Source organism: Scyliorhinus torazame, chromosome 16 (genome assembly GCF_047496885.1).
Source record: "Scyliorhinus torazame isolate Kashiwa2021f chromosome 16, sScyTor2.1, whole genome shotgun sequence".
NCBI classification, from domain to species: domain Eukaryota; kingdom Metazoa; phylum Chordata; class Chondrichthyes; order Carcharhiniformes; family Scyliorhinidae; genus Scyliorhinus; species Scyliorhinus torazame.
Genome location: NC_092722.1, coordinates 190,971,646 through 190,994,349, shown reverse-complemented (window position 1 = coordinate 190,994,349; position 22,704 = coordinate 190,971,646). Strand labels below are relative to the sequence as shown.

General features: G+C 53.1%; 1 protein-coding gene across 5 annotated transcripts in view; it reads left to right on the top strand.

Annotated features, from left to right (window-relative positions):
- The window catches only part of LOC140393331 (slit homolog 1 protein-like), a 477,252-nt gene that overhangs the window by 185,471 nt on the left and 269,077 nt on the right, over positions 1-22,704 (top strand). For all 5 annotated transcript variants that reach the window (XM_072479670.1, XM_072479671.1, XM_072479669.1 and 2 more), the window contains exons 6-7: positions 2,469-2,540; positions 9,156-9,227. In XM_072479670.1, coding sequence (XP_072335771.1) covers positions 2,469-2,540; positions 9,156-9,227 — 144 coding nt within the window. The remainder of the gene's footprint in view (positions 1-2,468; positions 2,541-9,155; positions 9,228-22,704) is intronic.

Here is a 22,704-nt window from a genome sequence, read left to right as displayed (position 1 = left end):
TCCAAGTCAGGGTGGTGAGTGACTTGGAGGGGAACCTCCAGGTGGTGGGGCTCCCAGGTATCTGCTGCTCTTGCCCTTCTGGATGGTAGAGCTCATGGGTTTGGAAGGTGCTGCCTAAGGAACCTTGGCGAGTTACTGCAGTGCATCTTGTACCTGGTACACACGGCTGCCACTGTGCATCGGTGATGGAGGGAGTGAATGCTAAAGGTGGTGGATGGGGTGTCAATCAAGCGGGGCTGCTTCGTACTGGTTGGTGTTGAGTTTCTTGAGTGTTGTTGGAGCTGCGCTCATCCAGGCAAGTGGAGAGTATTCCATCGCACTCCTGACTTGTGCCTTGTAGATGGTGGACAGGCTTTGGAGGGAGTCAGGAGGTGAGTTACTCTCCGCAGGATTCCCAGCCTCTGACCTGCCCTGGTAGCCACAGTATTTTTATGGCTGGTCCAGTTCAGTTTCTGATCAATGCTAACTTTGTTTGGTTTCCGGGAAGTTCTGTCACATGATTCCCCCCCCCCCCCCCCCCCCACCAACCTAGTTAAGAAGCCTTTTCTCCTCATCTCCAATTCTTGAATAATCTACAAACAAAAGTGTTAAAATTAAATAGAAATAAAACATTTAAAATACATTGGAGACTCAATCCAGAATGTAGTTTAAATGTTTTATTTCTATTTTATTTGAACATTTTTGTTTGTAGATTATTAATTGATTCCTTGTGATTGGGGTAAATATGACCAATTTGGCCTATCCCAGGACAGTTGCTATGCCAACATTATCCCTTCGAAATCAATGCTTTTTCTCTCAGAGGAGTCTGTCGCCGTTGGTTCAGAGATTAACTTCCACCCCGAGTGTAATCATAGACTCAGCTGTGTGTTATGGGAGGTTAAATCGATGAGAGTGATTTAAAATAAATACCATTGTTTGTCAGTCCAGAGAGTTCATCCTTAATAGAAAATGGGGAGGTACTGCCTCCCTCTTTGTCTTCACCATCGACTTCCTTCTTTCTTTGTCTCCATCACGTTCTCCCTGGTTACCCCAGCTCTGGCTCCATCTCTCTGATTCCTGTGTCTCTCTCTCTCTCCACCTGCCTCTTACTCTATCCCTTTTTTTCACTTCCTGTTACTCTGTCTGTCTCCAACCTTTGGAGTTGGGGGTATCTGTGTCTCCCTCTCTCCTCTCTCTCTCTCCTTTTATTTCTTACAATCTGTCAGATTTGATTTTTTGCGCAGATGGCGGGCTTCTTCACCTTTGTGAAAATGACAAATCTGAAAGACCCACCACTCTAAACATGGCCACCGCCATTCTCACATGTAGCGGGAACAGGTTCGGGTGAATCTTTGCACGTGTTGAAGGGCAGCCACCTTCAATCCGATATGATTTTAGCAAGGAGGGGCTGGTAAATACAACTTGTGCACATTAGACTGGGTGGGAGAAAGCCTAAACTGATTGGAGCTCTCCAGAAGAGTAAGATGACCTTTTAGATATGGTCCTTGCACACTTTTGGGAGAGGGACCGCACCCTCTGGGATTGTTAAAAGTAGGCATGATTGTGTGTAAAAAGTGGATAAACTCAGTGCAATGATCAAGGGAGCTTTCAAAGGAACTGTCAAGGGAGCTGCCAGAGGGATATCAAAGGTAGCTGTCAAACTGTGAAGGTATTTAAACCTCTTGCCCTTTAAATATTTGAACAAGCTGGTTGCACTGTTGCACAGGGACAAATGCTGATTAGGTCTTTAAAGTGTGACACCTGAGGTCTTCCCATGGCACTCGCCTCCCATAAAACCCATTGTCCCCAGAACAAAAATCCCAAACTCCGGGCCTCCTTTTCAGGAGTTGGGTTTGCTGGCCAGGTGTTCTCCCAACTCTGTGCACCCAATGCTGGAATGAAAATTCAGACCTCAAGGCCTGCGGCCTTTTTTTCTCTTGCACTCTCCCAATCTCTGTGCCGCTATCTCTCCCACTCTGCCTATCTCTCCCACTCCTTTCTGTCTCTTTCACTCTCCATCTCTTTCCTAACCTTTCATCTATCGTTCCCATTTTCGATCTGATCCTCCTATTCTATATTTATCTCCCAACCTCTGCTCATATTTCGCGCTCTAACCCTGTATGACGGGGTGTGGTGGGTGGGGGGGGGAGGGGGTGGGGGTGGGGGGTGGGGGGTGGGGGGTGGACTCCCGGCCTCTATCTCTCACTTTCTGTCCCGCTCGCCCTCTCGTCTATCTGGCCCCACTCTCGATTTCAGGTGATGAAGGGGTTCGAGAGGAATTCGAAAGAATTGGTGGCACAGATTATTTTTAAAAAGCTAAATTTGCCATTTGAAGGGGTTTTCACAGAGCAGGAAATCAGGGATCGCGAGAAACTGTCACAGATTTGTTCATACCCCGGGGATTAAAGTCTCGCAAAGATAACATGTCGGTAAGGAGCCGGCGGCCTGAATGTTTATGACCTCAATGTTCCTTCTCTCTCTTATAACAGGCAACTTGATAAAAACCAAATTACCTGCATTGAGGAAGGAGCGTTCCGAGCTCTGCGGAGCGTGGAGGTTCTGTAAGTCATTCCCAGTCGTCTGTATATGTAGTGGGTTGTTTGTTGCTTCATACTTTCAGGTTTCCAATAGGCCCCATCCTGTGAAACATGAGGGTAACCCATTTGAGTCATGCAAGAGGAGAGTTCAGACCCAAGGCCTCGCCCGTGCGACGGTAAAAGCCACATCTAAACTCTGCTAAATATTGTCTTTTTGTGCAAACCCAGGAAGGTCAGGCCTCAGCAGGAGATAGAATTGTTCAGTCGGTCGCAAAGCCACCCTGGATCAGAACACGCATGGTTCCAACATTCTTTAGCTCTGGAATTTTGCATCCAATATTATTTTCTCTCTTCACAGCATGGATATCTCATAAGTTCAATTCACTGGTGGTATAGTCCTTTAGTGAATAAGTTTTTTTAAAAATCCTATTACCCACCCACACAGAATTTCAACCAAGCCCTGCTTGAAACAGACATTCTCTGCCCCAAGCCTATCCTAAATTAATGAACTAAACCTTTTTGCAACAAAACCACACCCATAAAATTAATTTGTTGATGCCTTTTTATGATTTTTTTTAACCTCCCGGGCAACTTGGTCACATGATCAGTTACTGGAACCGAGGTGCATGATCAGGGGTCTTTCACAGGAACATTGCTCTTTCAGGCATCATCACTCCAACATAAAATATAGGGTGGGATTTTCTGGCTGTTCTTATGGTCCCGCCGACAGCAGCCCCCCCCCCCCCCCCCCCTCTCCCGCGGTTTCACGGTGGAGAGGGTGTGTTCAACGGAAAACCCTGCTGACAACGGCGGGAACAGAAGGCCCAGCCACTGGCAAGCCGTCTCCCGCCGATACAGAACACGCCGTGGAAGAGAAGGAAAGTCCCGGCCACAGGTTTTTCCCCAGAAGCATACGGGCCGTCACGATTGATTAGAATTCAAACAACTTGTGGACTTCCGGTGGTGGCTATGAAGGAGTAAGTTGTACATTTGGTGGCTCCCGCTCTGGTCTGACTTTTGGACCTTTTCCCCCAATTTTCTACCGCACTTGAATTGTAAAACTGATGACAGAGGCAATTGTGTACTGAATTCCCACATCGGTGCACGGAGAGAAGGACTAGAAGTGCTCGTAAAGGCAGAAACAGAAAGACAGAGAAGGCTTGGGCTGAATCTGCAGCGGGAGACAGCCCGGCGGAGGACCGGACCTCTGGTTTGTCGACCCAGCCATCAACGGAGCAGCTGATGCAAGTTATTCAGGAAAGCTTTGCGAAGCAGAAACGGGACTGCTTGGACCCGATAAAAGAGTCAATTGAGCGACTGGAGCTTAGATTGGACGCCCAAGATCGGGCGATCCAGAAAGTAGAGAAGGCTTTGGCTGAGCAGGAGGAATATCAAACTGCGGTGGAGTTGGAGGTGGGGATGCTGAGAGACCAGCAGAAAAGGCTCCTGGAGAAGGTGGAGGACCTAGAGAATAGGTCCCGCCGGCAGAACTTGAGAATCGTTGGGCTCCCGGAGGGGTCCGAAGGAGCGGACGCTGGGGCATACATAGCGGACATGTTCGAGAAGCTGCTGGGGGATGGGGCATTCTCCCGGCCCTTGGAGGTGGACAGGGCTCACAGAGCACTCGCGAGGAAGCCGCGAATGGGAGACCCCCCCAAGGGCAATGGTGGTGAGATTCCACAGGTACTTGGATAAGGAGCGCATTCTACAGTGGGCCAAGCAGGTACGGAGCTGTAAGTGGGACAACAGTATCCTGTGGGTTTACCAAGACCGGAGTGTGGAGGTGGCCAGGAGAAGAGCAGGCTTCAACCAGATTAGGTCGATCCTTTTTAAGAAAAAGGTTAAGTTCGGACTGTTGTATCCGGCCCGTCGCTGAGTCACGACGAGGAACGGCGCTTTCATTTTGAGTCGCCTGAGGACGCGCTGGACTTGGTGAAAAGGAAAGGACTGGTGGTGGACTGAGAACTTTTAAACTTTGCTGCAACGTTCTTGTTTTTTTTTTGTTTTTCTGTTCTTTTAAAAAACAATTTTCTCGTTTTTTGTTTTGTGGAAGCTGTTTGTTATGCCTTCTGTATTGATTTGGGACCAGCAGTAGAGCTGAGTGAGTTATGGTTTTCATTTGCACTGTTGGAGGATGGAGGTGTCCTTATTTAGATCTTGGTGTTCTTCTGTCGGGCAATTGTGTGGGGATTGTTTGATGTTGGAGTATGTTTGTTTGAGGGGGGAGGGACAATAGGTAGGAGACTATCCGGAGCCAGGGATGGGGGCCACCAAGCTAGCTGTGCGGGCTAGCTCACGGAAGCGCAGTGGGGGGTGTACATATGTTCAGTTTATTAAAGGGGTTGGGTTACAGAGTGTTGATACTGGGGTGGGGGGGGGGGGGTGGGGGGGAGGGTGGTAAATGTTCTGCTGACGAATGAGGGACTTGGGCTAAGGGACAGAGAGGAGGTTGGGGCGGAGATTGTCTAGGGGCGGGCCGGTGGAGGCGCGGACCATGGGCTGGAGGCGGGCCCAAAAAAGGGGATGGCTGATCGACGAAGGGGGGGGGGGCAATGAGCCCCCCAACTAGGCTGATCACCTGGAATATTCGAGGGTTAAATGGGCCGGTCAAGAGGGCACGTGTGTTCGCGCATCTTAGGGGACTGAAGGCGGACATGGTAATGTTGCAGGAGACGCACCTTAGACTTACGGATCAGGTTAGACTGAGGAAAGGCTGGGTCAGTCAGGTCTTTCACTCGGATCTAGACTCAAAGACTAGAGGGGTCGCGATCCTGATCAACAAGCGGGTGGTGTTTGAGGCGGATAGAATAGTCTCGGATGTGGAAGGTCGGTACATTATGGTCAGTGGGAAACTGGAGAGGGTGCAGGTGGTATTAGTAAATGTGTATGCGCCAAATTGAGATGATGTGGAGTTTATAAAGAGGATGCTGGGGAAGATACCGGACCTGGACTCGCACAGGTTGGTCATGGGAGGGGACTTCAACACAGTTATGGACCCTGGCTTAGACCGGTCAAGCCCGAAAACGGGCAGGGTGCCAGCAATGGCAAAGGAACTAAAAGGGTTCATGGAGCAGATGGGGGGGGTGGATCCATGGAGATTTGGGCAGCCGAGGATGAAGGAGTTCTCCTTCTACTCACACGTGCAGAAAGTGTACTCCCGGATTGATTTCTTTATTTTGAGCAGGGCCTTACTGGCAGGGGTGGTGGACACGGGGTACTCGGCGATCACAATCTCAGACCATGCTCCGCACTGGGTTAACCTGCAGGTTAGTAAAGACAGTAACCAGCGCCCGCACTGGAGGGTAGATGTGGGACTTTTGGCTGACGAAGGGGTGTGCGAGCTGCTGAGGAAATGTATTCAGAATTACCTGGAAGTCAACGACACGGGGGAAATTTCAGCAGCGGTGGTCTGGGAAGCTCTGAAGGCGGTGGTCAGGGGGGAGCTGATCTCGACACGGGCCCATAGGGAGAAGGTGACAGGGCAGAGACAGACTGACTGGTTAAGGAGATACTACAGATCGATAGGAGGTATGCGGAGACCCCAGAGGCAGGGAATGGCGGAGGCTACAGGCGGAGTTTGGCTTCTTAACCACAGGAAGGGCGGTAAAGCAGCTGAGATAGGCGAGGGGGGCGATCTATGAGCATGGGGAGAAGGCCAGCAGAATGCTTGCACAGCAGCTTAGAAAGAGGGAGGCAGCTAGAGAAATAGGGAAAGTAAATGACGGAGATGGGAACCTGGTTGGAGATTCAGCAGGGGTGAATAAGGCGTTTAGGGATTTCTACAGTAGGCTGTACAGGTCGGAACCCCCTACGGGGCCGGAGAGGATGAGGCACTTCTTGGAGGGGCTGAATTTCCCAAAGGTGGACGGGGAGCTAGTAGAAGAGCTGGGGGCCCCGATCGGGTTGGAAGAGATAGTGGAGGGTCTGAAGGCCATGCAGTCGGGTATAGCCCCGGGGCCGTACGGGTACCCAGTGGAGTTTTATAAAACGTTCTCTGGGATATTGGGGCCGGTGTTGATGAGGATGTTCAATGAGGCAAGGGAAAGAGGGGTGCTGCCCCCGACGATGTCACAGGCCACGATTTTGCTGATTCTGAAGCGGGGCAAGAACCCGGAGCTGTATGGGTCCTACAGGCCGATATCCCTGTTGAATGTGGACGCCAAACTGCTGGCCAAAATTTTGTCCTCCAGGATTGAGGATTATGTTCCGAACGTTATTGGGGAGGACCAGACGGGGTTTGTTAAGGGTAGGCAGTTGGTGGCCAATGTAAGAAGGTTGTTAAACGTGATCATGATGCCCCCGGAAGGTAGGGAGGTGGAGGTAGTGGTCGCAATGGATGCAGAAAAGGCTTTTGTTCGGGTAGAATGGGATTATCTGTGGGAGGTACTGGGACGGTTCGGATTTGGGCGGGGCTTTACTGACTGGGTCAGGTTGCTGTGTCAGGCTCCTGTGGCAAGTGTACGTATGAATAGGACAACATCGGGCTATTTTAGACTGCACCGGGGGACGAGACAAGGATGTCCTCTCTCCCCACTGTTGTTCACGCTAGCTATAGAGCCTTTGGCAATTGCCCTGAGAGCCTCAAGGGGCTGGTCCGGAGGGGGGAGGGGGAGGGGGAGGGTGGAGCACAGAGTCTCGCTCTATGCCGGCGACCTGCTTCTGTATGTATCGGACCCAATGGAGGGGATGGAACAAATCATGAATTAGGGGAATTCGCCCGGTTTTCGGGGTACAACCTAAATATGGGGAGAAGTGAGATGTTTGCGGTCCAGGCGAGGGGGCAGGAGAGGCGATTGCGGGAGCTGCCATTTAGATTAGAAGGGGGAAGCTTTAGGTACCTAGGCATCCAAGTGGCGCGGGAATGGGACCGGCTGCATAAATTACATCGGGCCCGGCTAGTAGACCAAATGAAGGACGATTTTCGGAGGTGTGTTGCGCTTCCGTTGTCACTGGCTGGGAGGGTGCAGACGGCGAAGATGACGGTCCTCCCGAGATTCCTGTTTGTATTTCAGTGTCTCCCCATCTTTATTCCGCGGTCCTTTTTTAAACGGGTCAACAGAGTGATCACTGGCTTCGTTTGGGCGGGCAAGACTCCGCGGGTAAGGAAGGTAATGCTTGAGCGGAGTCGAGGAGAGGGCGGGCTGGCGCTGCCAAATTTTAGTAACTGTTACTGGGCGGCGAATATAGCCATGATCAGGAAGTGGGTGGTGGGGGAGGGGTCGGCAAGGGAGCGTATGGAGGCGGCTTCATGCAAGGGCACCAGTCAGGGGGCGTTGGTAACTCGCCTCTGCCGTTCCCGCCGGCACGATACTCCACCAGGTGGTGGCGGCCCGGAGAGTCTGGGGGCAATGGAGGAGACATGTGGGGGCAGAGGGAGCATCGGGCTGGTCCCCAATCTGTAATAATCACCGGTTTGCCCCGGGAAGTATGGATGGGGGGGTTCCGGATATGGTGGAGAGCAGGGATTGAGAGGATGGGGGATATGTTTATAGAGGGGAGCTTTCCGAGTATGAGGGCGCCGGAGGAGAAGTTTGGGTTGGCGCGGGGAAACAAATTCAGGTATCTGCAGGTGCAGGACTTCCTACGTAAACAGGCGTCAACCTTCCCGCTCCTACCGCTAAGGGGGATTCAGGACAGGGTAGTTTCCAGAGGGTGGGTAGGAGAAGGGAGCTGACATTTACAAGGAACTTGTGGAGTCAGAGGAGACGCAGACCGAGGAGCTGAAGCGCAAGTGGGAGGAGGAGCTGGGAGGAGAGATAGAGGATGGTCTGTGGGCAGACGCGTTGAGTAGAGTCAACGTGTCCGCAACCTGTGCCAGGCTCAGCCTGATACAATTTAAGGTTGTTCACCGGGCTCACATGACATAGGCCCGGGTGAGCAGATTCTTTGGGGTGGAAGACAGGTGCGCAAAATGTGCGGGAGGACCGGTGAACCATGTCCACATGTTTAGGACATGTCCAAAGCTTAGGGGATTCTGGCAGGGGTTTGCGGACGTCATGTCCACGGTGTTAAAAACAAGGGTGGCACTGAGTCCAGAGGTGGCGATGTTCGGAGTGTTGGAAGACCCAGGAATCCAGGAGGAGAAAGAGGCAGACGTTCTGGTCTTTGCTTCCATGGTAGCCCGGAGACGGATACTGTTACCTTGGAGGGACTCAAAGCTCCCGAAGTTGGAGACCTGGCCATCGGACATGGCTGGCTTTCTCTGTTTGGAGAAAATCAAGTTCGCCTTGAGAGGGTCACTGTTAGGGTTCACCCGGAGGTGGCAACCGTTCGTCGACTTCTTCGCGGAAAATTATCGTCAGTAGAAGTGGGTGGGGTGAGGGGTTAGTTTAGCTTAGAGTAGGGGGTTAATAAAGGTGGGACCTGTAAGGGAGGGAGACAGCTTTTGCACTATGTATATAGTTTCATGTACATTGTTTATTTTGTTGTTGTTACAATACCAAAAATTCCTCAATAAAGTGTTTATTAAAAAAAAAGAATTCAAACAACTTCAGTAACTGTGAAGCGCTTGGGAATATCCTGTGGTCATAAAAGGCGCCGTAGAAATGCAGTATTTTTTTTCCTTTCCCAATAAGAGGAATGAAAATCAAAGCATGCAGTATAAGAAGGACGATTAATTAATTGTTTTTGTATCGCCAGGACCCTGAATAACAATAATATCAGCAGTATCCCTGTCTCCAGCTTCAACCATATGCCAAAGCTTCGCACCTTGTAAGTATTACACTGTAGAGCTCTGTGAGCATCACTCCTTAAACATTGATTTGTGTATCGTTCAATGACCAGTACAAGATAACAAGAGATGACTGCAGCAAGGACGTCACAAGTGTAAACACTGACTGTCAGGTGTGTAGAAGGAGTCTGGGAAAATGGGACGTGGCTCTTAAAACCAATTTGGACAGAACTATAGAGACTTTACGAAAATGTTTACAGATGCTCCGAAACCTGATGGTGTGGCTGACAGAATGAAAACGTCAGATTGGAGGGAGGTGGGCTGGTAAAAGGTAAATGGAATTCAATCCGGAGAAATGTGCGATAGAGTGCGGGATTCTCCGGTTCCCCTGTGGTACGCCGCTCGCACACGGCGGGATTCTGTCCTCCCGCTGCTTGTCAGTGGGATTTCCCATCGACGCCACCCCACACCGCCGGAAAACCCGAGGGCAGGGGTGCGCAAGGCAGGAAAACCGAATCGCAACAGCTGGAGAAATACAGCCAATGTATTTGGGGAAGACAAACAAGGTTGGGGAACACCCAATACATGATAGGATTCTGAGAAGTTTCAGGGAACCGCGGGATCTGGGATTGGTAGAGAGGTCAACAGCCAGGGGGCAGGGATTTAATGTGATTGTTCGAAGGACTAGAGGGGAGACGAGGAGGATTCCTTTCCCCTGAAGGTGATCGGGGTTTGTAGCACACTTCCTGAATGAATGCTGCGAGAGAAAACCCTCTGCGCATTTAAAATGTACTTGGAGACGCTCATGATGCTCCATAGCCTGCAGGGTGTGTGGTTCGTTCAGTTGGCTGGATGGCTAACGTGTGGTTGAGAGGAACCTCAACAGAGTAAGTTTGATTCCCATGTCGGGTCAGGACCTGCCTCCTCACCCTGTCCCCAAAATCGCAAACCATCAATGAAAAAAGGTGCCAAGATCAGACAGGATCAATCGTTTCCAGCTGGCATTGATACAATGGGCGGAATGGCCTCCGGCAGTGTGTAGATCGTTTTTCTACTTCTCTGATCCTGTGGGTCACCAATGGGTGAGTCAGCAGCTTTGCCGGAACTTGCTGTCGGCTTCAGGATTCGTGTACATAAATCATTCAATGTTAATTGGTATCATCAGACAGGTTGAAAAGCAGAAAACATTGCAGATCGAAGAAAGGCTTGAAAAGACTTGTATTTCTAGAGAACCTTTCACAACCTCACAATGCCCTCAAACCCTTTACAGCCAATCAGTTGCCTTTTTTTAAAAGCATGGGCACAACCAATTTGTGCGCAGACAAGCAAGCAGATCGCTGGCTAAAATGTAAAGTCGCCACAGTCCCAGGTGACCACAGGCTGCTCTCCCCTTTGAAGGGGGAGAGCTGACTGGGGGTGATTTAACCTGAGGGTCACCACACCTCAGGCAAGGGGCAAGGTTGAGAAGGCGGGGCCTACATGAATAACCTCAGTTGGGACGGGAATCGAACTCACGCTGCTGGCCTCGATCTGCACTCCCTCGTTAATGCAATACCTTCAAATTCTGTGCTCAGGTTTCTGGGCTGGGCCTTACACCTACAACCATCTGGCTTAGCAACAAAAGAGTGACTCATTGAACCACAGTTACAATATTATGTGGCTTGGTTTAATACCTATGATGATATATCCTCTGAGACAAACTGTTCCATTGACAATTGGAGGGAACCCATTTGATAACCCAGGGCCGATCCTTCCCCTAACAAATAAACACCCAATTTTATTGAGTTTCAAGGAAACATATATTCACCCCCCCCCCCCCCCCCCTCCTCTCCCCACCTCTGCTCCTCATCAGGTCCTGGGATTCAATGCAGGGGTAGAGATACAGCAAAGGATTAATATATAGAACAAGAGCCAGCGACACTGAGTCTCTTAAGCTGTAAAATTAATCAATGAACATTCCCACCAAGTTGGTTGGGGATTCATGGCCCATAATGAGGCCAGGAGGATAATGGAATTAGCAAAAAATTCAACTTTAATTCTTTACTCTATCTAACCCCGTGCTGTACCTGTCCTGGGAGTGTTTGATGGGGACAGTGTAGAGGGAGCTTTACTCTGTACCTAACCCTGTGCTGTACCTGTCCTGGGAGTGTTTGATGGGGACAGTGTAGGGGGAGCTTTACTCTGTATCTAACCCTGTGCTGTACCTGTCCTGGGAGTGTTTGATGGGGACAGTGTAGGGGGAGCTTTACTCTGTATCTAACCCCATGCTGTACCTGTCCTGGGAGTGTTTGATGGGGACAGTGTAGAGGAAGCTTTACTCTGTATCTAACCCCATGCTGTACCTGTCCTGGGAGTGTTTGATGGGGAAAGTGTAGAGGGAGCTTTACTCTGTATCTAACCTCGTGCTGTACCTGTCCTGGGAGTGTTTGATGGGGACAATGTAGAGGGAGCTTTACTCTGTATCTATCCCCGTGCTGTACCTGTCCTGGGAATGTTTGATGGGGACAGTGCAGAGGGAGCTTTACTCTGTATCTAACCCCGTGCTGTACCTGTCCTGGGAGTGTTTGATGGAGACAGTGTAGAGGGAGCTTTACTCTGTATCTAACCCCGTGCTGTACCTGTTCTGGGAGTGTTTGATGGGGACAGTGTAGAGGGAGCTTTACTCTGTATCTAACCCCATGCTGTACCTGTCCTGGGAGTGTTTGATGGGGACAATGTAGAGGGAGCTTTACTCTGTATCTAACCCCGTGCTGTACCTGTCCTGGGAGTGTTTGATGGGGACAATGTAGAGGGAGCTTTACTCTGTATCTATCCCCGTGCTGTACCTGTCCTGGGAATGTTTGATGGGGACAGTGCAGAGGGAGCTTTACTCTGTATCTAACCCCGTGTTGTACCTGTCCTGGGAGTGTTTGATGGAGACAGTGTAGAGGGAGCTTTACTCTGTATCTAACCCCGTGCTGTACCTGTCCTGGGAGTGTTTGATGGGGACTGTGTAGAGGGAGCTTTACTCTGTATCTAACTCCGTGCTGTATCTGTCCTGGGAGTGTTTGATGGGGACAGTGTGGAGGGAGCTTTACTCTGTATCTAACCCCGTGCTGTACCTGTCCTGGGAGTGTTTGATGGGGACCGTGTAGAGGGAGCTTTACTCTGTATCTAACTCCGTGCTGTATCTGTCCTGGGAGTGTTTGATGGGGACAGTGTGGAGGGAGCTTTACTCTGTATCTAACCCCGTGCTGTACCTGTCCTGGGAATGTTTGATGGGGACAGTGTGGAGGGAGCTTTACTCTGTATCTAACCCCATGCTGTACCTGTCCTGGGAGTGTTTTATGGGGCAATGTAGAGGGAGCTTTACTCTGTATCTAACCCCGTGCTGTACCTGTCCTGGGAGTGTTTGATGGGGACAGTGTAGAGGGAGCCTTACTCTGTATCTAACCCCGTGCTGTACCTGTCCTGGGAGTGTTTGATGGGGACAGTGTAGAGGGAGCTTTACTCTGTATCTAACCCCGTGCTGTACATGTCCTGGGAGTGTTTGATGGGGACAGTGTAGAGGGAGCTTTACTCTGTATCTAACCCCGTGCTGTACCTGTCCTGTGAGTGTTTGACGGGGACAGTGTAGAGGGAGCTTTACTCTGTACCTAACCCTGTGCTGTACCTGTCCTGGGAGTGTTTTATGGGGCAATGTAGAGGGAGCTTTACTCTGTATCTAACCCCGTGCTGTACCTGTCCTGGGAGTGTTTGATGGGGACAGTGTAGAGGGAGCCTTACTCTGTATCTAACCCCGTGCTGTACCTGTCCTGGGAGTGTTTGATGGGGACAGTGTAGAGGGAGCTTTACTCTGTATCTAACCCCGTGCTGTACATGTCCTGGGAGTGTTTGATGGGGACAGTGTAGAGGGAGCTTTATAACTCTGTATCTAACCCCGTGCTGTACCTGTCCTGGGAGTGTTTGTACTGATTGTGTGTGAACTTGTTGGAATATTCTCATTGCCAGTAATGATGCTTCCTCAATTTAATGAGCAGACAGTTTTCTGAGAAATATTTATAGTCCATTTAAAACTGTTGGTTTTGAAATCCAATTTGCCAACTTTGAACTCAGCGATCACTTCTCACTCGTATTAGCCTCGAGATTTGTAATGTTTAAATTACTTGCTGTTAAGTCACCACTTGGCCAGACCCAGACTGATTAAATGGTTAGTTTTTCAAATGGAAATTTAATTTAGATTGTTACAACCTCCAGTGCGCAAGGTTACTCTCAACAGCAGGTGAATCCCCAGAGAGAGCCGTGCAGAATCCAATTAAGCAAAACCTTTCCTATTCACTCTCATTGTATAAAATTATAATTGACCAAATCCCTGCTGCGCGTGTATGTGTGTGTGAGTGTGTGTGTGGGGGGTGAATAATGTGTGGGAGTGTGTTTGTGAGTAAGTCTGTGTGCATTTGTGAGAGTGAGTGTGTGTGCATGATTGTGTGCATATCAGTATGTATGAGTGTGTGTGCACGTGTGTATGTGTGCGCGTGGGTTTGTGTGTGTGTGTGCGTGTGTTCATGTGGGTGTACATGTGTGTGTATGTAAGTGTGTGCTTGTGTGTTTATGTGAGTGAGCGTGTGTGTGCATGTCAGTGTGTATGAATGAGTGTGTGCATGTGAGTATGTGTGAGTGTGAGAGTGAGTGTGTGCGGTGTGTGTGCGTTTATGTGTGTGTGTGGGGGATGTGCCTGTGCACGGTTGTGCGCATGCATATGTATGTATGTTTGTATGTGCACACATGTTTATGCGTCTTTGTGTATGCATGCACATATGTGTCTGTGTATGCGCATTTGTGTGTAAGGGTGAGTGTGCATGTGCGCATCCGTGTGAGTGTGTTTGTATGCGTGTGTCAGTGTGAGTGTGTCAGTGCGAGGTATTGTGGGCAGAGAGCGGAGTGAAGGAATTATTCTTTGCATTTGCAATGTAGTCTTGTCCAGCAGGTTTTTTCTTGTTCTTATTTTGAAGCTTTCAACGATTCTGTCTCTCAGATCGTTCAAACACTCTCCGCACAAGGTTGCTCACTGGGGGAGGATCAACAATACTGATGTCCATCCTGCAGCTCAGTGAAGCAGCATACAACGAGGGACAACCCCTATTCAATCGAGGAGGTTCTCAGTTAATAAACACAAACACTCTTATTGGACAGTGCAGTGATTTGAGAAGGGAGAGGGATTTAGAACAGATAAGGGAGTCGATTCCATTGAAGAGAATCAAGCAAATCTCCACATTTAATCTCCACATTTAATCTCCCAGCACTGCTAGTCTCCTCAGTCCTGTCCAAACATTACTATTTTCTCTCTCTTTTCACCTCTACACTTTCCTCGATTGTTCCGAGGTGTCAGCTATGTCTCAATGATATGACTATAGTCTCTGGATCAAGAGGTAGTGGGTTCAAACCCCACTCCCCGAACCTGAGTACAGAATCCAGGCTGACATTCCCAGCGCAGCACTGAGGGAGTGCTGAGGGAGTGCACTGAGGGAGCACTGAGGGAGTGCACTGAGGGAGCACTGAGGGAGTGCACTGAGGGGGAGCACTGAGGGAGTGCTGAGGTAGTGCACTGAGGGAGCACTGAGGGAGTGCACTGAGGGAGCACTGAGGGAGTGCACTGAGGGAGCACTGAGGGAGTGCACTGAGGGAGTGCACTGAGGGAGCACACTGAGGGAGTGCACTGAGGGAGTGCACTGAGGGAGCACTGAGGGAGTGCACTGAGGGAGCACTGAGGGAGCGCACTGAGGGAGCACTGAGGGAGTGCACTGAGGGAGCACACTGAGGGAGCACTGAGGGAGCACACTGAGGGAGCACTGAGGGAGTGCACTGAGGGAGCACTGAGGGAGTGCACTGAGGGAGCACTGAGGGAGTGCACTGAGGGAGCACTGAGGGAGTGCACTGAGGGAGCACTGAGGGAGTGCACTGAGGGAGTGATGCGCTGACAGAGGCGCAAATTCGGTTGAGGTGGTGACGGCCTGCCGCCTCCTCAGGTGGAGCAGGGTCATCCTTGCTGGCGTCCTGGCCAACCTTCATCGTTCAGCCAACAGCTGGCCCACTGGATGATCCGTTCATTCATTTGATTGCCGTTTGGGGGAGCTTGCTGTGTGATAATTAATTGGCTGTCGCATTTCCCACAGTGACTGCACTTGAAAAGCACTTCCTTTCCGGCCATGCACTTTGGGATGTTCTGAGGTTGTGAAGGGTGCTATAGAAATGCAAGTCTTTCTGGCTGAGCTGCAGGGTCCTAATCACACCCACTCACCAGTATCCCTGCTCCACATTCTGGCAGCGTTGCAATTTACTCTCGTCTCACTATTGTTCACTCTTAACACGCTCTTTCCAAAATTGTGCCGTTTTCCACCTCCATCGGTCCCACAATCGACAGAGCTTTTATTTTCAAACACTAAAGGTTGCCGACACTTACATCCTGATTATCTTGATCTCTTATTGTTGACGGTGTCCTGATCTGTCAACCTTGATCTTTCACCTTGATTCCACGACCACTAACAAAACCTTCCACGTGGCGATGTGCTTTACTGGAAGCAGTAAATTAACCTTGAGGTGTTGACAGTGCCAGAGGACGTTCCATCCCGGAGATGGATAATTAGTTTCACAGTTTTGCCTGTGGGACAGTGTGAAGCGGTTGGAGAGCTGACCTAATCATATTCTATTGATTTTGCGGTCTTGCAATTTGGTTCCCCGGTCTCCTCGGACTTGGCGGGTTGCTGAATCTCCCCACCCCTCCCTCAGTGACTGTGACTCTGTCAAGACAGTGAGACTTATAAAACTGCCACAAATAATCAGGTCCGTGCACATACTCTCAAAGATTCCCTCATACCCTCTCGAACCAGTACAGTGCCAAGAACAGTCAACCCCCAAATGTATAATTACTATTTTTATCTGAAGACTTAATTTTTTTTCCCTAGGGTTCGACAAAGGTAATAATAATCCTCTCGTCTTTCACATTTATAGATCTAATGAAGCCTGGTGAGACTTGAGTTTCTGCCTGCATAATTGTTGGCACAAAGCCTGGGGGGCAACCATTTTATGTTGGGCTTCCTTTCCTGTGACATCACCAATTCCTATGACATCACCAATTCCTGCAACATCACCAATTCCTGCGACATCACCAATTCCTATGACATCACCAATTCCTATGACATCACCAATTCCTATGACATCACCCAGTACTGGGAGCATGGCTCAGTGGGTAGCCCTCTCACCCTATTGCCAGATATTTGAGAGATCAAAAACCCACTCCAGAAACGTAAGCCACGTTCAGTGCTGAGGCAGTGCTGCACTGTCTGAGGTGCATCCCATTTACAGGATGTGGGCTTCGCTGACCCGCTGGCCAGCATTTATTGTCCATCCCCAATTGCCCTTGAGAAGATGGTGGTGAGCTGCCTTCTTGAATCGCTGCAGTCCTTGTGGTGTAGGTAAACCTGTTAGGGAGCGTGTTCCAGGATTTTGACCCAGCGACAGTGAAGGAACGGTGATATATTTCCAAGTCAGGGTGGTGAGTGACTTGGAGGGTAACCGCCAGGTGGTGGGGTTCCCAGGTATCTGCTGCTCTTGTCCTTCTAGAAGGAAGAGGCCGTGGGTTTGGAAGGTGCTGTCTAAGCCCTAAGGAACCTTGGTGAGTTCCCACAGTGCATCTTGCAGATGGTACTCCCATGGGTCAGGGTTTAGAGAACCCCAACGTGTATCATGGAGTTCACCTGACCCACAACTTTTAATAGATTGTGGTATGGGGAGCACACGGCCCACTCCACAGATGTGGTACTGGAGAAAATGGACAAGTATTTCTTTAAAACAAAACAATGTTTGTTCTATTAACACAAGTTAACCTTTTTTAAAACAGTGAACATCTAAGCAACCATTAATTCAAATACAATCCCAAAGACTACAACACTTAAGTAACCCTGTAAGCTGTCCTTTTAACATCCAAAAGACTTAACAAACCTTCAAACAGGAGCACATTAGATTTACATTCAATACTGAGACCTTGTACAATTCTGAGTTCACCAAATGATCCATAGATAGTCTTTGGATGGCAGAGATCAACAGTACAGCTCTTTCTTTTAACTTCAGATGCAGCTCCCTGAAAAACACAGATACACCCAAGCTTTTTCTCAAACTGAAACTGAAAAGCAGAAGTGGAGCTCAGCTCCACCTACACTCTGACATCACTCCAGTAACATGAGCAGCTCCATTTCTTAAAGGTACATTTCTTAAACACCCATTTCTTAAAGGTACTCTCACATGACAGTACACACGGCTGCCACTATACATTGGTGGTGGTAGAGGGAGTGAATGTTTGTGGAAATAAAGCTGTGACCATGGGTGGGAATCTCCGTCCGGTCAGGACAGCGGGATTCTGTGTCCGGTCAGGGCAGCGGGATTCTGTGTCCGGTCAGGGCAGCGGGAGTCTCCGTCCGGTCAGGGCAGCGGGATTCTGTGTCCGGTCAGGGCAGCGGGAGTCTGTGTCCGGTCAGGGCAGCGGGATTCTGTGTCCGGTCAGGACAGCGGGATTCTCCGTCCGGTCAGGGCAGCGGGATTCCGTGTCCGGTCAGGGCAGCGGGATTCTCCATCCGGTCAGGGCAGCGGAATTCTGTGTCCGGTCAGGGCAGCGGAATTCTGTGTCCGGTCAGGGCAGCAGGATTCTGTGTCCGGTCAGGGCAGTGGGATTCTGTGTCCGGTCAGGACAGCGGGATTCTCCGTCTGGTCAGGGCAGCGGGATTCTGTGTCCGGTCAGGACAGCGGGATTCTGTGTCCGGTCAGGGCAGCGGGATTCTGTGTCCGGTCAGGGCAGCGAGATTCTGCGTCCGGTCAGGGTAGCGGGATTCTGTGTCCGGTCAGGGCAGCGGGATTCTGTGTCCGGTCAGGACAGCGGGATTCTCCGTCCGGTCAGGGCAGCGGGATTCCGTGTCCGGTCAGGGCAGCGGGATTCTCCATCCGGTCAGGGCAGCGGAATTCTGTGTCCGGTCAGGGCAGCGGAATTCTGTGTCCGGTCAGGGCAGCGGGATTCTGTGTCCGGTCAGGGCAGCGGGATTCTGTGTCCGGTCAGGGCAGCGAGATTTTCCGTCCGGTCAGGGCAGCGGGATTCTGTGTCCGGTCAGGGCAGCGGGATTCTGTGTCCAGTCAGGACAGCGGGATTCTCCGTCCAGTCAGGGCAGCGGGATTCTGTGTCCGGTCAGGGCAGCGGGATTCTGTGTCCGGTCAGGGCAGCGGGATTCTCCGTCCGGCCAGGGCAGCGGGATTCTGTGTCCGGTCAGGGCAGCGGGATTTTGTATCCGGTCAGGGCAGCGGGATTCTGTGTCCGGTCAGGGCAGCGAGATTCTGCGTCCGGTCAGGGTAGCGGGATTCTGTGTCCGGTCAGGGCAGCGGGATTCTGTGTCCGGTCTGGGCAGCGGGATTCTGTGTCCGGTCAGGGCAGCGGGATTCTGTGTCCGGTCAGGGCAGCGGGATTCAGTGTCCGGTCAGGGCAGCGGGATTCTGTGTCCGGTCAGGGCAGCAGGATTCTGTGTCCGGTCAGGGCAGCGGGATTCTGTGTCCGGTCAGGGCAGCGGGATTCTGTGTCCAGTCAGGGCAGCGGGATTCTGTGTCCGGTCAGGGCAGCGGGATTCTCCGTCTGGTCAGGGCAGCGGGATTCTGTGTCCGGTCAGGGCAGCGGGATTCTGTGTCCGGTCAGGGCAGCGGGATTCTGTGTCCGGTCAGGACAGCGGGATTCACCGTCCGGTCAGGGCAGCGGGATTCTCCGTCTGGTCAGGGCAGCGGGATTCTCCGTCCGGCCAGGGCAGCGGGATTCTGTGTCCGGTCAGGGCAGCGGGATTCCCCGTCCGGTCAGGGCAGCGGGATTCTGTGTCCGGTCAGGGCAGCGGGATTCTGTGTCCGGTCAGAGCAGCGGGATTCTGTGTCCGGTCAGGGCAGCGGGATTCTCTGTCCGGTCAGGGTAGCGGGATTCTCTGTCCGGTCAGGGCAGCAGGATTCTGTGTCCGGTCAGGGCAGCGGGATTCTGTGTCCGGTCAGGACAGCGGGATTCTCCGTCTGGTCAGGGGAGCGGGATTCTCCGTCTGGTCAGGGCAGCGGGATTCTCCGTCCGGCCAGGGCAGCGGGATTCTGTGTCCGGTCAGGGCAGCGGGATTCCCCGTCCGGTCAGGGCAGCGGGATTCTGTGTCCGGTCAGGGCAGCGGGATTCTGTGCCGGTCAGGACAGCGGAATTCTGTGTCCGGTCAGGGCAGCGGGATTCTGTGTCTGGTCAGGACAGCGGGATTCTCCGTCTGGTCAGGGCAGGGGGATTCTGTGTCCGGTCAGGGCAGCGGGATTCTGTGTCCGGTCAGGGTAGTGAGATTCTGTGTCCGGTCAGGGCAGCGGGATTCTGTGTCCGGTCAGGGCAGCGGGATTCTGTGTCCGGTCAGGGCAGCGGGATTCTGTGTCCGGTCAGGGCAGCGGGATTCTGTGTCTGTTTCGGGCAGCGGGATTCTCCGTCTGGTCAGGGCAGCGGGATTCTGTGTCCGGTCAGGGCAGCGGGATTCTGTATCCGGTCAGGGCAGCGGGAGTCTCCGTCCGGTCAGGGCAGCGGGATTCTGTGTCCGGTCAGGGCATCGGGATTCTGTGTCCGGTCAGGGCAGCGGGAGTCTGTGTCCGGTCAGGGCAGCGGGATTCTGTGTCCGGTCAGGACAGCGGGATTCTCCGTCCGGTCAGGGCAGCGGGATTCCGTGTCCTGTCAGGGCAGCGGGATTCTCCATCCGGTCAGGGCAGCGGAATTCTGTGTCCGGTCAGGGCAGCGGAATTCTGTGTCCGGTCAGGGCAGCGGGATTCTGTGTCCGGTCAGGGCAGCGGGATTCTGTGTCCGGTCAGGGCAGGGAGATTCTCCGTCTGGTCCGGGCAGCGGGATTCTGTGTCCGGTCAGGGCAGCGGGATTCTGTGTCCGGTCAGGGCAGCGAGATTTTCCGTCCGGTCAGGGCAGCGGGATTCTGTGTCCGGTCAGGGCAGCGGGATTCTGTGTCCAGTCAGGACAGTGGGATTCTCCGTCCAGTCAGGGCAGCGGGATTCTGTGTCCGGTCAGGGCAGCGGGATTCTGTGTCCGGTCAGGGCAGCGGGATTCTCCGTCCGGTCAGGGCAGCGGGATTCTCCGTCCGGCCAGGGCAGCGGGATTCTGTGTCCGGTCAGGGCAGCGGGATTTTGTATCCGGTCAGGGCAGCGGGATTCTGTGTCCGGTCAGGGCAGCGGGATTCTGTGTCCGGTCAGGGCAGCGGGATTCTGTGTCCGGTCAGGGCAGCGAGATTCTGCGTCCGGTCAGGGCAGCGGGATTCTGTGTCCGGTCAGGGCAGCGGGATTCTGTGTCCGGTCTGGGCAGCGGGATTCTGTGTCCGGTCAGGGCAGCGGGATTCTGTGTCCGGTCAGGGCAGCGGGATTCAGTGTCCGGTCAGGGCAGCGGGATTCTGTGTCCGGTCAGGGCAGCGGGATTCTGTGTCCAGTCAGGGCAGCGGGATTCTGTGTCCGGTCAGGGCAGCGGGATTCTCCGTCTGGTCAGGGCAGCGGGATTCTGTGTCCGGTCAGGGCAGCGGGATTCTGTGTCCGGTCAGGGCAGCGGGATTCTGTGTCCGGTCAGGACAGCGGGATTCACCGTCCGGTCAGGGCAGCGGGATTCTCCGTCTGGTCAGGGCAGCGGGATTCTCCGTCCGGCCAGGGCAGCGGGATTCTGTGTCCGGTCAGGGCAGCGGGATTCCCCGTCCGGTCAGGGCAGCGGGATTCTGTGTCCGGTCAGGGCAGCGGGATTCTGTGTCCGGTCAGGGCAGCGGGATTCTGTGTCCGGTCAGGGCAGCGGGATTCTGTGTCCGGTCAGGGTAGTGGGATTCTCTGTCCGGTCAGGGCAGCAGGATTCTGTGTCCGGTCAGGGCAGCGGGATTCTGTGTCCGGTCAGGACAGCGGGATTCTCCTTCTGGTCAGGGGAGCGGGATTCTCCGTCTGGTCAGGGCAGCGGGATTCTCCGTCCGGCCAGGGCAGCGGGATTCTGTGTCCGGTCAGGGCAGCGGGATTCCCCGTCCGGTCAGGGCAGCGGGATTCTGTGTCCGGTCAGGGCAGCGGGATTCTGTGTCCGGTCAGGACAGCGGGATTCTCCGTCTGGTCAGGGCAGCGGGATTCTGTGTCCGGTCAGGGCAGCGGGATTCTGTGTCCGGTCAGGTTAGTGAGATTCTGTGTCCGGTCAGGGCAGCGGGATTCTGTGTCCGGTCAGGGCAGCGGGATTCTGTGTCCGGTCAGGGCAGCGGGATTCTGTGTCTGGTCAGGGCAGCGGGATTCTCCGTCTGGTCAGGGCAGCGGGATTCTCTGTACGGTCAGGGCAGCGGGATTCTGTGTCCGGTCAGGGCAGCAGGATTCTGTGTCCGGTCAGGGCAGTGGGATTCTGTGTCCGGTCAGGACAGCGGGATTCTCCGTCTGGTCAGGGCAGCGGGATTCTGTGTCCGGTCAGGACAGCGGGATTCAGTGTCCGGTCAGGGCAGCGGGATTCTGTGTCCGGTCAGGGCAGCGAGATTCTGCGTCCGGTCAGGGTAGCGGGATTCTGTGTCCGGTCAGGGCAGCGGGATTCTGTGTCCGGTCAGGGCAGCGGGATTCTGTGTCCGGTCAGGGCAGCGGGATTCTGTGTCCGGTCAGGGCAGCGGGATTCTCCGTCTGGTCAGGGCAGCGGGATTCTGTGTCCGGTCAGGGCAGCGGGATTCTGTGTCCGGTCAGGGCAGCGGGATTCTGTGTCCGGTCAGGGCAGCGGGTTTCTGTGTCCGGTCAGGGCAGCGGGATTCTGTGTCCCGTAAGGGCAGCGGGATCCTCCGTCCGGTCAGGGCAGCGGGATTCCCCGTCCGGTCAGGACAGCGGGATTCTGTGGCCGGTCAGGGCAGCGGGATTCTGTGTCCGGTCAGGACAGCGGGATTCTGTGTCCGGTCAGGGCAGCGGGATTCTGTGTCCGATCAGGGCAGCGGGATTCTCCGACCGGTGAGGGCAGCGGGATTTTGTATCCGGTCAGGGCAGCGGGATTCTGTGTCAGGTCAGGACAGCGGGATTCTGTGTCCGGTCAGGGCAGCGGGATTCTGTGTCCGGTCAGGGCAGCGGGATTCTGTGTCCGGTCAGGGCAGCGGGATCCTGGGCGTCATTCTCCGCAGGCGGGAGTCTCCGTTTTGCCAGCGCCCGGGGGTTTCCCGACGGCGTGGGGCTGCCCCACAATGGGAAACCCCATTGACCGGCCGGTGTTACGGAGACTCCCGCCGGCCGGTCGACGCAGAAATGTGGCGGGGCGGGTAGGAGAATTTTGCCCCCTGTGTCCGGTCAGGGCAGCGGGATTCTCCATCCGGTCAGGGCAGCGGGATCCTGTGTCTGGTCAGGGCAGCGGGATTCTGTGTCCGGTCAGGACAGCGGGATTCTCCGTCTGGTCAGGGCAGCGGGATTCTGTGTCCGGCCAGGGCAGCGGGATTCTCTGTCCAGTCTGGGCAGCGGGATTCTGTGTCCGGTCAG